The following is a 14,425-nucleotide window of genomic DNA, read 5'->3' on the forward strand; positions in this document are numbered from 1 at the left end:
ATTAAAATGTGTATAATAAACATCACTCAAAAGATAAAAAGTAATATTTATTATACACCGTGTTGCATATAAAAAATTCTTAGATACTCTCGGAGTATAGATAATTAATGTTCCCTCCTCCCATATTCAAGATAGAATCCACCATGAATTTAATAAGGAGTCATATTAACGGGTGCTTTTAAGATAATTGTTAATAAACCAAATTAAGAAAGTTTTAACACCATTTTCATGGGAAATATAAAAAGCTGTCATAAAAATTAATTGTTTTATCAATTTCCAATAAAATGTTTCTAAAAATGGTTCCTAAACCAATATCCTTAAGGCATTTGTTAATAAATAGACTTAAGCATGAATATGAGAGGAGGAAGCATCATTTTCCGTACTCCGAATATACCTAAGTATTACTTGTTACACACGGGGATATACACATATTTTTTGAACCGTGAGTTAAAAACACAATTTCAGTTAAAAAAAAATGTGTGTATAACAGAATATGAGTATTTGTAGTAGTGTTTATCCAAATGCTAATCTAAGGAAGATGCGTGCATCTTTGGGAGAGTACTGAGGTTGATGGGTCGGTTAAGATTGTGAGAGGAGGTGGGCCTTTGGCAAGAGATATTATGAGCTCTGCACAGGGAGTCCTCCCTCTCACAGGGCCAGGACTTAATAATTTCTCCTTTGGCAGAGTATTTCTTTTATTTTATTTTTATTTTTTATAGAAGACGATAATCAGTAACACTTTAATGATCTTATTTGCTCCTTTTTGATTTACATCTACCATTCAGAGCAGGGACGGACCAGGTGGGGGCTCAAAGGGCCCGGAGTCTAATTTTTTTATTTTTTTTATTTTTTTATATAATAGTTATTATATATTTTAATTTTTTAGTTGGGTCCTTTTCTCCTCAATAAATCTAGGTAGCCTTATCTAAATAGTAACTATCCAACCTAAAAACTTAATAGAAATAATAAGAATATTCACAATGGTGATTGTATTCTAGCAACAAAAAATAAATAAATAAATAAAAACTATTTTACCACTAAAAAACTAAAAAATCATGTGTTATTGGAGAAGTTAAAACTAAATTTTTTTCAACTATATTAAACTGATATAAATACCATTTGACTGTAGCAATTTATCAAAAATAAAATACAATATTTTATTAAGATTATATCTCTTCATTTTATTAAAAAACTCAAATTCTCTCTCTTCCTTTATTATTTTAATGAATTGTTTATATTATTTTAAATAAAGTGTAAAAAAATAGAATATTTGATATTAGGTGTATTGTAAAATGAGGTAGTAAAATAGATAAAGTAATTTTTTGAGGTGCTAAAAACTACCATTGTGAATGCCCTAACTTCAACCAAAAAAAAAAAAAAATCCTAGCCAGCCTAGTATTAAAAAAAAAAAGTTTTTTTTTTTTTTGGTTTTTATCTTTGTTAGTAAATGATTACATCTTAATGTATTTAGAAATAATGATTTTGTGTATTTATAATTTTTTAATACTTTTCTTTATACTCGGCTACCGCTAGTTTAAAATTCTAGGTCCATTCTTGATTCGAAGTGGATACAAATGAACTTCTGCTTTCTAAAAATAAATTGGTGTAGCTAGGTAGACTCAAATGACAATCAATAAAAAATTAGCAACTCAATAATGGTAAATAATGTTATACTTATTCTATATAATAATACTCTAATTAAAACAGAGATGAATGGACAAATGTTCTTATCACCTTCTCATTATGATCTTTTGAAAAGCTAGAAGTAATACAGGATCCAGTCCAAACGTAGGTCTTGCGAAGGCTTAAAAGTCTAAAAACAACTTTGGACACGTTTCAGAGGTCCAAGGGTTATGGAAGATCTCGGACATATTTCAGAAAGGTCCAAAGGTTTTAGACTTTTAGTTATAATATTGATTATTCTGCTGTTTTAGTTCCAAAGGATAAGAAACTGCTTCAGCAAATTCATTCACATTCTTCTTTCCTATGCAAATTATAGGAGTCCGTTTGCCCTTAGCGATTGTGCGCCAAGAATGTGCTGGGTTCGAATTGTTGGGGACCATCAATTTCAATGATAAATTTATAGCTAGAAAGAATTTAAAAAAACAAAGTGTTGGTGCCTCTGGTGATAGAGGCATAGAGCCCCTACATGAGCTGGAAAAAAGAGCAAAGTCAGAAAATTATTGAAAATGATAATCATATCTCCTTCTTATGGTGACAAATGTGGTGGTAGTGGTGGTAAGTTGTAAGATAAAAGGGTCATTGAAGCTCAACCTTAAATGCACTGCTTTCCCTGCTCACTCACCCTCTCTCACATGTGTTTTCTACTTATAATTCACTTTCTGGAAACACTGAAAAGAATAAAATACATAAACAAGAAGACAAGGGAGAATATAAGAGCATAATGACAAATGTACTAATTGCAGTTGCAAACTTACAACAAATGTACTAAGCTATGTTTAAGATTGTAAAGCATTTCTGGTTTGAACAAAAACAAAGATCTTCTTTGTCTTCTTTTTTTCTTTTTTCTTTTTTCTTTTTTCTTTTTATATTGGTCTGAACTCTGAAGATCAAGTATAATTGCCAAACTTGAGCAAGCAACTGAAAGATGGTCCACAAGCTCATTGAATGAATGTTCACTTGTTCAGCAGGTTTGAGTTCTTAATGACCTCCATTTTATGTCAGAAGAGGTTCCACTAGGCTCAAGTTAAGGTTAAACCTGAGACCAAATGGACCAAAATCTGATGCTTCCAGGCTATGTGAGGCAAAGCCCACGCAAGGACCAAGACCACACAGTAACTGAGCCCAGAACCTTTGGCTCTTTGTGTGGGGTTTGGAAGGGTGGGGCATATGTGTATTCCTCAACACCAAGTGGACAAAAGTGCAAGTATAAAATTTAAGCACATTTGTCTACATTTTCTTGGGCTGATAAATTGCCTCATGTATATTATCAATGTTTCAAATGAGTTTGATAATAACAGGTTAATGCATTCTCTGCCTCAATTTACCAGGGAGGAAGAGAGGTTAGGCATCATGTTCACACATAGCTAATGAAGTATCAAAATAGATTTTGGAAGAGTGAAAACGTTGGACATGGATCCTTCTGAATGCAATTAGACAGATGCTCTTAGATGCACTAAATCATGTTGTGATATCACTTTGTGGCATCCATATTCGAAGAAGCCAATCATAAAAAGAGCAAGCCACCACAGACTCCTATTTTTGCCACCACAGTAACATGGTTGGTGAAGCTTTCAACTAACTTAGTTGCAATAAGGGCTCAAGCTCCATGTCCCTTGCTGAGTATGGTTAGTGACTTAGTGTGATGACATGTTAGCAAATATTAGACTAAATACAGTGCAAAGCAAGCGAAGCTAGTGACTGCACTTAAGGCATCCAGTGAATGCAAAAGACTGAAGGGAGCATGAATTTACAGAATTAACTTTTGTCACTCGGTGGCAACAAGAATGATAATCAAGCTACCATTGGCCAATCATTAAATTTTTTTTTACTATCAGTTTATTTGCTTCTCAAGTCAAAAATAAAGCTTTTATATCTGATTTGAAGCAAACTTGATTTCCCTAGATACTACATGTTAATTGCAGTTCCATGCTTGCACATATGCACCAATACAACTAGATACAAACAAGTTCCAACTTTTGCTTAAATTAAATTTTTATAGTTCTAACTTTCACGGCTATTCAAAAGTAGACAAAATTTTACTCTTATGTGCCCCACAAAATGGTTCACAACTTAAAAATAAAAAGGGTTACAACCCCATCTCCACAATTTTAAGCAATCACCCATTTCTCATTACTTCTCAAAAAATAGTGGAGTCAGCACTGCATCTGCTGTTGGAAGATGGATAGAGAAACTGCAATGAAACCAGAGTTCTAAATGAAATGTTCTTTGAATCATTAACTTTTACTTGGATGCAAAAATGGCTTCTAAATCTTTGTACAACCCGCTTGGATTTGACTTTAAATCAGAAGATGCATTTAAAGTAGGGCTCCCACTACCTTTAGTGCCCCAAAACCCACTCCATCTTGCACGACTGGTTGAGGGATCACTTGGAGCCCCACTTTCATCCTTACTAAAGCTAGCCTTTGCCAGTTCTCTTAGCTGTTTCAACCATGATTTTTCTGGCACAGTTGTGCCTGAGTTCCTACTCCCAGAGTTCCTGTTCCTTTCAGCTGAAGAACTAGTGACATTAGTCTCTCCATCCCCATGGTGACCATTAACTGGGAACCTGCTTTCCAAAAACTTGTGTGGGATGAAAAGCAGAACTAATCCAATTGAAGCTATCTTCAAACCAGTTAAGAAAGACTTCTCAGCCGAGTCCAGCTGCTTTGTCTGTCTATACAAAGCACACCATTCATTCATCATCTGTGGTAAATATCCCACTAGGAAAAGTATAAGCATGAACACTCCAACTATAGTCTCAACCCTGGCTGAAAATTCCTTCTCCAAGAGAACAAAACAAATAGCAAATAAACCTACTTCACTGGTAACTGAGATGATCTCAACCAACTGAACTTTTTTCTTAATAAATGGCTTCTTGAGAACAAGGAAGAAGAGCTGAAAAGAGGTGATGCATAACAAGATTATTGTGGGAGTCTTAGAAGACCGCTTCTCCTTATAGGCACCAGCCATAGTCCCTAGTGTAACGCGTCTCACGGATTCAAGCAGCGTGTAGTATATTCTGAGTATTCCAAACAGCTTTTGGATAAAAGGTGCTTCTGCATCTTCAGTTTCGTCATCAGAGGCAATGATCCGATCACCATGTGTAAGGGAACTGCCCCCAGAAATCTGTGAGAGCATGTATTTTGGGGGGCCTCTTAAATCTTCAAATAGAGGCCCTAACATGGTTAGGTAATTAGAGTTCTGTTGATTTTTCCACGTCCACTGGCCTCTCTTACCAGGACCCAGAGTTACTCGGACTATTTCTTGATACCAGTGAAATCTCCGACCTACTTGATGAACTTCCTTGTATTGAAGTAGCTTTGCAAATGTAATACCTATAGAGAGGAACAAGAGCAATACCAGCAGTAGAAATGACACAGCACCCAGAAGCAGAATGCCAACTATAATCTCTGATGCCGATCCTCCTTAATCCACAAAGTAAGATAAGATTAAACCATGTAGATCTGTACTTGAAGTTCTTAGCGTTAAAATTTAAAACCAATGAAAATTAGCATGTAAATGTGCAAAAAATGTGAATCTTAGTTCTCAATACACATTGGTGTAACTCTGATATGATGCAGTCAGATAACTATGATATGATGGTTGTCATGCACAGAAGTGATTTGAGTTAATGTACAACCAGTGTGAAACATCAACTGAATGAAAATTCTAAAATATGTGAGGAGACGGGACAGTAGACCAGTTCTGGTGCCAACCAATATGATAATGATTAATTCCATGAGACTTATATGAACAAGAAAGGAACATGGTCACAATTACATCACATATTTGGAAAGTAGAATAGAAAAGATGACTTGATAGATATATATAAATAAATAAATAAATAAAAACCCAGCTCATTCTATGCGTTTCATAATGAGAAGTAGACAATTGTTTGATTAAAGAATTCAATATAAGTAGATATTTGAAAGACATTAATATTGGGTTTGCAATGAAAATACAATACAAGCAGCATTATTACCTTTCAAAACTCAGATTTTGCACCATAAACAAATAGATAAAGATTCATTTGTGGGGAAGGAAACAAACTGTCAAGTTACCTCTAATTAGAGCAGCAGAGGCCTCGCAAATACAAGGTAGTGCAAGAATTATAAGGAATATTTCAAATCTTGGGAATGTGAGTACTCCATAACCCCTCTGCTTTTCAGGATTTTTCTTCCTGAATTTTAGGATGACAAGGAGTAAAGCATGCAGCAGTATGAAACTGCCACCAATTATGGCTAAGCAGAACAAGCTTCTACTAAAATCCCTCCACCTACATGAGACAAAATCTAGTAAGATATTACACTAATAAATAAATGAGTATGTCTATGGCACCTCAAATCCAAATGATGAATTCACCAATTTAAATGGAAATGAATAATAGGGTATGAAGTATCAAGAATGTCCTTTTGGTTTGAAATATAATTTGCAACAATTCAAAGCATCAACAGCTTTAATTTTTCACAGCACCTACAAAAAAATTCTACATCTAAATAACAAGTATACCAAATCGTACATTCCCAAAATTCTTTATCTTCCATTCAACATTTAAAATATATATATATATATATTGTCGAAATATTCCTTTGTTTCTTTCATAGTTTTTCTGCTTTATATTGTATATTTTTTGCCCAAAAAAAAAAAAAAAAAACTCCATATGGAATAATTTCTCCACTTGTTTTGTGTCTCTAAAATCCATATGCAAGTGCATGTAATAATAGAAAATAAGAGTCCTCATAACTTACCCATTTAAAATATGCGGATCCAAAATATATTCAGCTTCTGGTCTAATATTTTGGTTCTGCAGGTGTACAAAGCATTCTATCACAAAATTTATTCATTAGATAATTGAAGAAATCAGGAAAAGTAGAGGTTTCAGACCTGAAAGTATGATCTATATTCCATTGGAGTCAGTGGCAACCCATATACAGAAGCAGCCCTACTCAAATTCTCTTGTTTCGGCTGCACACCTGGAAAATTTTCTGAATCATGAATTTTAGATATGTAGGGACGTGAGTTGGAAGGGAGACTTGAGCCCATCAAGACCGGCTGGGTGTTCCGAGTTTCCCATGGAAGATTGAAGTAGGGAATGCTCCACTGCAAACCCCTTGCAAATTCATGATACTCCACTGGCAGTGTCACTGCCAACCATCTAGATAATGCAAAAACCTGAATATGCCATGCAATTCTCTGTATGAAAGAGAAGAGGAAAAATGCAAGTTAGTTCTACAAGAATGATGCGGTTCATAGGGTTTGATAAGCTATATATCAGATACTTAAAATGGCAGTAGGTTACAATCATCTACATGCCAAAAACAATATATTTCTACAAGAATATGATTTTGACAAGTTCTACAAGAATGATGCAGTTCTTGAGGGTCTATTGCCACCCCCCCCCCCCTCCCCCTCCTCCTCCTCCTCCTCCTCCTCTCTCTTTTTATGCCAATAATAGAATAACACCCCTGCCCACAAAATCCCACTCTGAAAAGGTCAATCCGAGTTTTCCATCTTTGGAACCAACAGGCTCCACTGGCTTCAGTTGGTCCTATGATTCAAGAAGTCAGACAACATGGTCAAAACCAACCAAAATATTTAGAGAGTTCAGTTATATATTAAATCTGTTGTATAAAAATCAAGGAAAGTTTTTCTTGGTGTGTATTATTTTTCTACAGGAGGAAAAGGGTTAATTTGTTCCTCAGTATTTCTAATTACTTTACTCGATTTTCAAGAGGCTACATATAATATAATCATAGTGAGATAACCTGCTTGGTACATTTTGATTAACTTCTGGTTCAACCTTACAAAATAGTGGATCAACCACCAAGAAAAAATAAGCATATATGATATGTACATCAGAAAGATCTTGTTTTACCATAAATGAAATGCTTTGCAAAGAATAAGACCATAAACAAACTTTAGAATGAAGAGATCGCCAATAATGTGCTTAGTGTTCTTATTCAAGGTGTCCCAAGAAAGTTAAAGGTGCACATTGACATGCTATCAGAACTTTTTTTGGGGTCATGATTGTTTGTCAATAATGTCATTTAAAGAAATTTGTTTCAACCCCAAAGAGTTTGTTAGATTTATCTCTACCCTTTTTATAACATCCAACCTCAGCATTAATGTCAATTTATTTATTGTTGTGTTTCTAACTCAGTGTAAAAGCCCCCCATGTAAAAGATTATCATGGTATAACTAAATAATCAATTAATGAGATAATAGTTCAAATGAATTAGATATCATACAAAAAGATTCCTTGCCGGATCAGAAGAAGAAGAAAATGGTCTTGAAAATTCCCCAATGGAGTGAAGGCTTGCAATTGAAACCATAAGCAACCCGGAAGCAATAGATGTCACCACAAATGAAGCAGTTGCAAGCTCAGAAATCACAGAAGATATTTTGGGCACAGAATCTGTATATGTTTTTTAACCTTACATCAGTAAATAAATAAGAAAATAAAAGGGCTAACCTAGGGCTTAGATGTTGGACAACAATTGAGCTGACGACAAGAGAAAAGAGTAAGAATCCTTACAGTGCCTTACTTGTAGAACATTGGAGGGTAGATTTTTGTTTCCAGCAACATCCCCAGTTACATTCTCGGGAACATAGACAGATACAATATCATGGTCTGCTTTTATCTCTATAGAATATGTGCTTTTACTTATGTCACGAAAGCTGAAAATGATAATGATTATCATTGGAGGGGAACAAAAATGACAAAATGTTGAGAGTATATATGCCATACTAATTGAATTATTATTTCCATCAAGAACCCAAATATTGTATAGAGGTCACCATTATGGTTTCTCATTTGTGTGCAAGTGCATTATTTATGTGACGTATCATGTACAGGTTAATATACATATATACAAACACAAAGGTAACCAGAAATGACTTGCCTCTGTAAATGCCCTCCTGTGATTGATATATTAGAAGAGTTGAAACCAAATACAGGCTTCATGAATTTTATTAACATAGGGATGCTATGTTCTCTTGTCCTCAAATGGGATGGTGTACTCAACCTTACAGCAGGCCTCAAAGAATCTGAAGGTCACATTTATATCTATCAGGAGGAAACATCTTAAAAATAGAAATCCAAATGTAAAGCTCTCCTGATTGCATAGAATCGTGGAAAAAAATTTCAATCTCAAAAGTTTCTATATTCAACAAGCTGAGTAAAAGAATATTAAAACTGAATTTTGATTTCTACAAACAGATGATTTATTTTCTCTTTGTAACGCTTGTAAACTAGTGTAGATCGTACCATACAGGAAAGTAACTGGTGCAACTTGGGAAACTGGAGTCCCTTGTCTACTTATTATAGAGTTTGAATTAATGCTTAGTGTGACTATAGCCATGCCAGATAGATTTGCAACCTGAAAGGAGAGAGTGAAAATGAATAAGCAAGAATAGGTATGAGAAAAATATATCCTAGAGATATAAATAAATATCAAAACATGAAATTCAAGAACATTAAGGGCCTGTTCAATCAGCCCGTGGAATTTGATGGCTTCATTTTGTATTTTATATTAGGGGGGAGTTCAAAATATGCAACCATCAAAATGAAATGTTTGAAATTAGGGCATTTTACTAATTTTTAAAAATGATTAACTTGCCATTTCAATCAATGGCTCCAATGTTTCTAAGTGATCCCCATTCAAGATGAAGTTGTGCATTACATATTATACAAAATATAAATGAGCCATTCCAAATTTGTAGGACAACTAAACAGGCTCCTAACTTATGAACCAACTTCTAGTCTCATGGATGAAAAAATAACAAAAAAAGATTGTGAGAATCATCTGACCATAAAGCCAAATCTGCGATTCCCAAGATCATTTCCACTGATAGGAAGAAGTGTGCCCTGACTCATTTGGAGAGAATTTAGAATTTCTGCAGATGAGTTGAGAACAGGCTCTGAAAAGTACAAATACACCTTTAGTTTATTGTAGTTATTAGTTGCTTGCACCAGTCTAGTTTCACCATTAAGTTGAAGTAGCCTTTCAGGAACATGAATCCTCAAGTTGACAAACACACTTCGTCTATCTGTGGAATTAATGAACACAGCAGGTAAAGAACATGTTGACAACAACAATTAAATTAGATAAACTAAGTTGTATCAATGGTCTAGATTATTCATTTTAATATGATACAAATTTCCCGTAAGTAAAGCGCAAGGCATCAATTAGATAAAAACAAGAATAGCAATGAAAGGACATATCACTTATAACTTCTTGAAAATAATGACACATATAGCCTATTGATCCTATGGAAATAGAAACTAGACTCACCGAAATGCACAAAGAAAGTAGAATTCACGTTTCTTGTAAATTTGTTCCCAGCACTGTCAGTACAAAAATTCTTATCCATTACCAAAATCGCTCGCCCATAATGAGAAGCAGATGATAAACCCACAAGGATGGAATATTGGAGGTTTGGCTGTAGAATGTTGAGTGAGGATGGTATAACTTGGCCGGCACCATAGACCAAAAGCTATAAAGAGTTTTCCACAAATGATGAACATGTTAGAATTTGGTTTATGATTCAGTCTAGACAAAATTACTTGTAAAAGAACCTAGATTATGGAACTCAATTTTTATGCATCTACTCAATTAACAAGGAGGACTGTTCCATGAGAGGAATTTCAAGAATATACAAAATAAAGAAGATTATATCATGTATTGATAAGTGTGCACAACACATTTCAAGCAATGTTATTATAAAATATCCTTATGGAAAAGATCTGATAATAAATCCTTGGCAAGGGATATAATCCACCATTATTGCTTGTGTTATGGAAAAGATCTGATAACAAATCCTTGGCAAGGGATATAATCCACCATTATTGCTTGTGCTGTGTGGACTCCATTACACTAGAGGGGACTCCATTACAATAGAGGGAACTCCATTTTATCTTTCTCTAATCAACTAAACTATACTTCAATAATAGAAAGGTTGAGAACAAGTCAACCAAAAACCGCAATGCTGAAACACTATAATAATGCAAGAACCAAAGAGAGAACATAAAATCAATTTAGAGGCCTTTTCATATGTTTGTTAGCCACCTACTCACGTTGCAGGCATTCACAGACGAACATACAAAACCTCCTCCACCAGTACAGGGTTCACTGAAAGATATATTTATAGAAACATTTAGAGCATTTGTGAAAGGTGTTGAGGCTGTGATATATGCTGTAGGCGGGACTGTATCTGCAAAATTAAGGTATAATATGAATCAGCTAAATGTACAGGAAACATATAAGTCAGCATGATTGCCAGAAAATCTAATCTGCAATGTTAACATCATAGACTCGGTTAGTTTCAGCAGGCTTGATGAAGTGTCAAACTAACCTTCAGTGTAAGCAGGGTCTGTTTAAGTTTTTAAAAATAAGAATAGTAAGGAAAAAGTTATGCATTTCATATAAAATTGAAAATTGAGTAGATGGGTTCTGTAGAGCCAGTTTCAGAAAAATGTATAAATTAGAAATTGGGTACCAAAAAAATACAATATAAGCTCATGGGAATTGATTTTGTCACATTCAATTAGTCGGTACATAGGGAGGCAAAACATTTCCTCATAGACATAACTGTCGAGGACTTTCAAGCAAGGTCTTATTTTAAGTTGAGTGGTAGTTGAAGAAAATATAATAACAAAAAAAAAAGGGATAAAAGGAAGGTTCTTAACCAACAGTCCAGTTATAGTTAGCACAGCCAACTCCTCCAGACCCGTTGGTGCAAACCTCAAATGTATGATTTCCATCCTGCAAGCCTGCATACAAAACCATCCTGCCTTCACAGTCCGAAGCAAAGCCATCATCCAGCTGCACCAAGAAGTTTATTAACCTTTTATTTTGTGGAACAAGCCAAATAGACATCAAGAGAAAATCTAAAGTTATCCCAACAAATCAAACCATTATGCAGCTTCTTCACTTCCCACTTACCATTGAGTTGGAAAGCAAAACACACACACACACAAAGCAAAAACAATCCTATTCATTTAGCTTGGCAGCAGGAAGACCATGACCAAATAGCAAGTATATGACATGTAACTGTTCATTATAATAACCATATCACCTATAGAAAATTGCAAAAAATATATATGAATAAACTGAATTCCAAATAGTTTTCTTGATTAGCCTAATCTCTAAAATAAAATTCAAGCTCATTACATCCTTACAGAGTGGAAAGACGTGCTAATTACTCTCTGAAATAAACCACCTCCAGTTAAATTAAGAATCATGAATCTTATAAACTCGAGAGAGAGAGAGAGAGAGAGAGAGAGAGAGAGAGAGCAGAGCAGAGCAGAGCACCCAAAACAAAAGCTAAGTAAAACAAAGTATTACTAGAGCTTAACGTACCTTGCAAGTGATATTACAATTGGTGCAAGCGCCATTCCCACCCTCAAGAACTTCAAAGACGAATGTGGCTGAGCTGAGATGAGAGAATGTATGGGGAGCCTTCAAGAACTTCACGGTGAGCTCTGAGTCATCACAGAGTGCTATCAAACTCAAAAGAGAGAACACCCAGCAAAGTAAAACCAACAATGGAAGCTTGAGCAAGCCCATTTCAGAGTAAACCCCAATTGAAAGTCTGATGCATGTAAATGCCAAAAATTTATAACCAAAAGAAGCACATTTTTGGGGTTTGTGAAAGCAGCTTTGAACAGTGAGAGAAGGACATTGTATGGAAACAGTGTTGAAAATGAGATTAGTGGAAGAGAACAGAGATTATAGAGTGAATAGCACAAGTACGAGAGTGACTTAAAGAAGATTGGTTTGGACTGTTTAGTGGTCGATGAAGGTTCAGTTAAGGATAGTGAACGTGAGACCAACGGTGCAAGTTAAAAGCTTTCAGTGTAAGATGATTCCCATCAACCGTTCTAAAAACTAATTTTATGATATAGGCTGAAAGCACATTTTTAATCCATACATTTTCAGTTTATTTCAATTTTGGTCCTTATATTTTATTTTTATCGTTTTTAGTCTCTATTTTGAAAAATGCTTCTAGTTTTAGTCCCTGTCGTTACATTAGAAATGGAGAAAGTTAACATGGCAAACGGCAGGAATAAATAATACTAAATTAATGTCCACGTGGTCTAAATTAATAATAAAAAAAAGTTTTTTTAGCATTAAAAATGTCATTTTAGCATCTAAATTAAAAAAAAATTAATTTATTAATTTTGACTAAATAAAAAAATTAAAAACAGAATTAAAAACTAAAAATCATATGAATTGAGATCTAAATGGGGTCTTGAACAAGAACACAAACCTAGAAATTATTAAAAAAAAAACCAGTAAATCTTTGATTTATGATCCAATTCTCTCCCAAAACCTATAATATATAACACATCATTTTACAATATCCATTCTATCAAAACTTCTATTTGTTTAACACTCCATTTGAATATTCTTTCTTTATTATTTTTTATTCATTTTTTATTTTTCCTCTCTCTCTCTCCTCTGTCTCTCTCTTTCTCTCCTTCCTCTCTCTTTATTAAACAAATAATTTTTTTTTTTACAATCTTGCTACAGTGGGCTGCTATCTCTAGCAACCCACTATAGCTAGATTGCAAAATGAATAGGATTTAAGAGTTGTGATGGAGTATGGTTTTTGATCTTTTGATGTTAAAATTTAGCATTTATAGCATTTGAGAGTGATGATGAGAATGCCCAGTGAGTGAGAGAGAGAGACCAAGGACAAGAATTTGTTTGGTACTATAAAATTAAGACAGACATGTAAAGACAGGAAAGAAGCATTACTGGTTTTTTTTTTCGGCTATAAACAATTACTAGAGGGGGCTCAAAGCAGCATCAAGCTTAATTAATATTCCCACCAACACAGAGTTTAAAACCAACCTTTATGTCATTTAGTGGATTAACTCACATAGGCCATAGCATGTTTAAAAATAAAACTAAAATATAAAAACAAATCACTTGGTTCAATTACATTTCTTGGGATTGTAAAATTTGATCAAGTTTATATAATTTCCACAGAATTTGGCCTGTTAAATGGTGGGCAAGATTGCAAATTTACTGAGCCCCAGGAAAAAGTAATAATTTTATATTGCTTGTGTTAAACATTTAAAAGCACTCAGAATGTTTTAATGTGTCATGGGTTTGTGATAACTGCATTAGATTACTGGTATTTGGGAGTAAAAGAAAATTTTGGCATCTTCCATTCTGTTTTTAATGCAAAGAATTATGAAGACAAAGACAAGTTAATGGTCCATAGTTCCATTACTTCTTCCACCCTTGTGCTTTTAGCATCATATCATTCTCTAGTTAAACGAATTAAATGAGACCATTGAGTAAGAATTGTGAAAGTTATAACATAAAGAGCATATATGAAACTTCTTTGTTTTTGTTTTTGTTTTTGTTTTCTTTATTTTGCACTTTCTGGCCCAGAAAATTAATAATAAAGTCCCAAGTTTGGACCCTCACCGATTAACCGACCTATAATCTCATTGGTAAAGAAACAGTTCCACGTGCATGGACAGCTTCCAATGACAGTAGAAACATGTTTTCCTTTCATATATGTTCTGTAAATGTTTTTTCAATTGTTTAGAGGTTTGTGTTTGTAGATTCGATCCAATGATTCCGGTTGTCCAGCTAATAGAAAATGTTGCCCTCAGATAAGGTATCCCTCCTTGTCCACACATTAAAATGTGTTTCCCTAACCATTGATTATTGATCATTAGCCATATCTTCAGTCTCTAATTTGTGGACATGGTTAATTTGTT

At 34.2% G+C, this 14,425-nt stretch overlaps 1 protein-coding gene across 3 annotated transcripts; it reads right to left on the minus strand.

The window, feature by feature from the left end:
* Positions 1-3,636: 3,636 nt before the first annotated feature.
* Positions 3,637-12,548, minus strand: LOC115963562. 3 transcript variants are annotated; one of them, XM_031082601.1, is made up of 13 exons: positions 12,045-12,548; positions 11,372-11,507; positions 10,760-10,896; positions 9,978-10,179; positions 9,494-9,732; positions 8,951-9,062; positions 8,586-8,730; positions 8,219-8,361; positions 7,932-8,098; positions 6,568-6,876; positions 6,432-6,487; positions 5,745-5,959; positions 3,637-5,108 (listed from the first exon to the last, which is right to left on the minus strand). In XM_031082601.1, exons 1-13 carry the CDS (start codon positions 12,249-12,251, stop codon positions 3,925-3,927), a joined length of 3,252 nt encoding a protein of 1,083 aa, XP_030938461.1. In that variant the 5' UTR covers positions 12,252-12,548; the 3' UTR covers positions 3,637-3,924. The 3 variants fall into 3 exon arrangements, with proteins under 3 accessions (XP_030938461.1, XP_030938462.1, XP_030938463.1); XM_031082602.1 differs by lacking the exons at positions 11,372-11,507; positions 12,045-12,548 and having other exon boundaries at positions 10,756-10,845; XM_031082603.1 differs by lacking the exons at positions 11,372-11,507; positions 12,045-12,548 and having other exon boundaries at positions 10,752-10,840.
* Positions 12,549-14,425: the final 1,877 nt, after the last annotated feature.

Source organism: Quercus lobata, chromosome 10 (genome assembly GCF_001633185.2).
Source record: "Quercus lobata isolate SW786 chromosome 10, ValleyOak3.0 Primary Assembly, whole genome shotgun sequence".
NCBI classification, from domain to species: domain Eukaryota; kingdom Viridiplantae; phylum Streptophyta; class Magnoliopsida; order Fagales; family Fagaceae; genus Quercus; species Quercus lobata.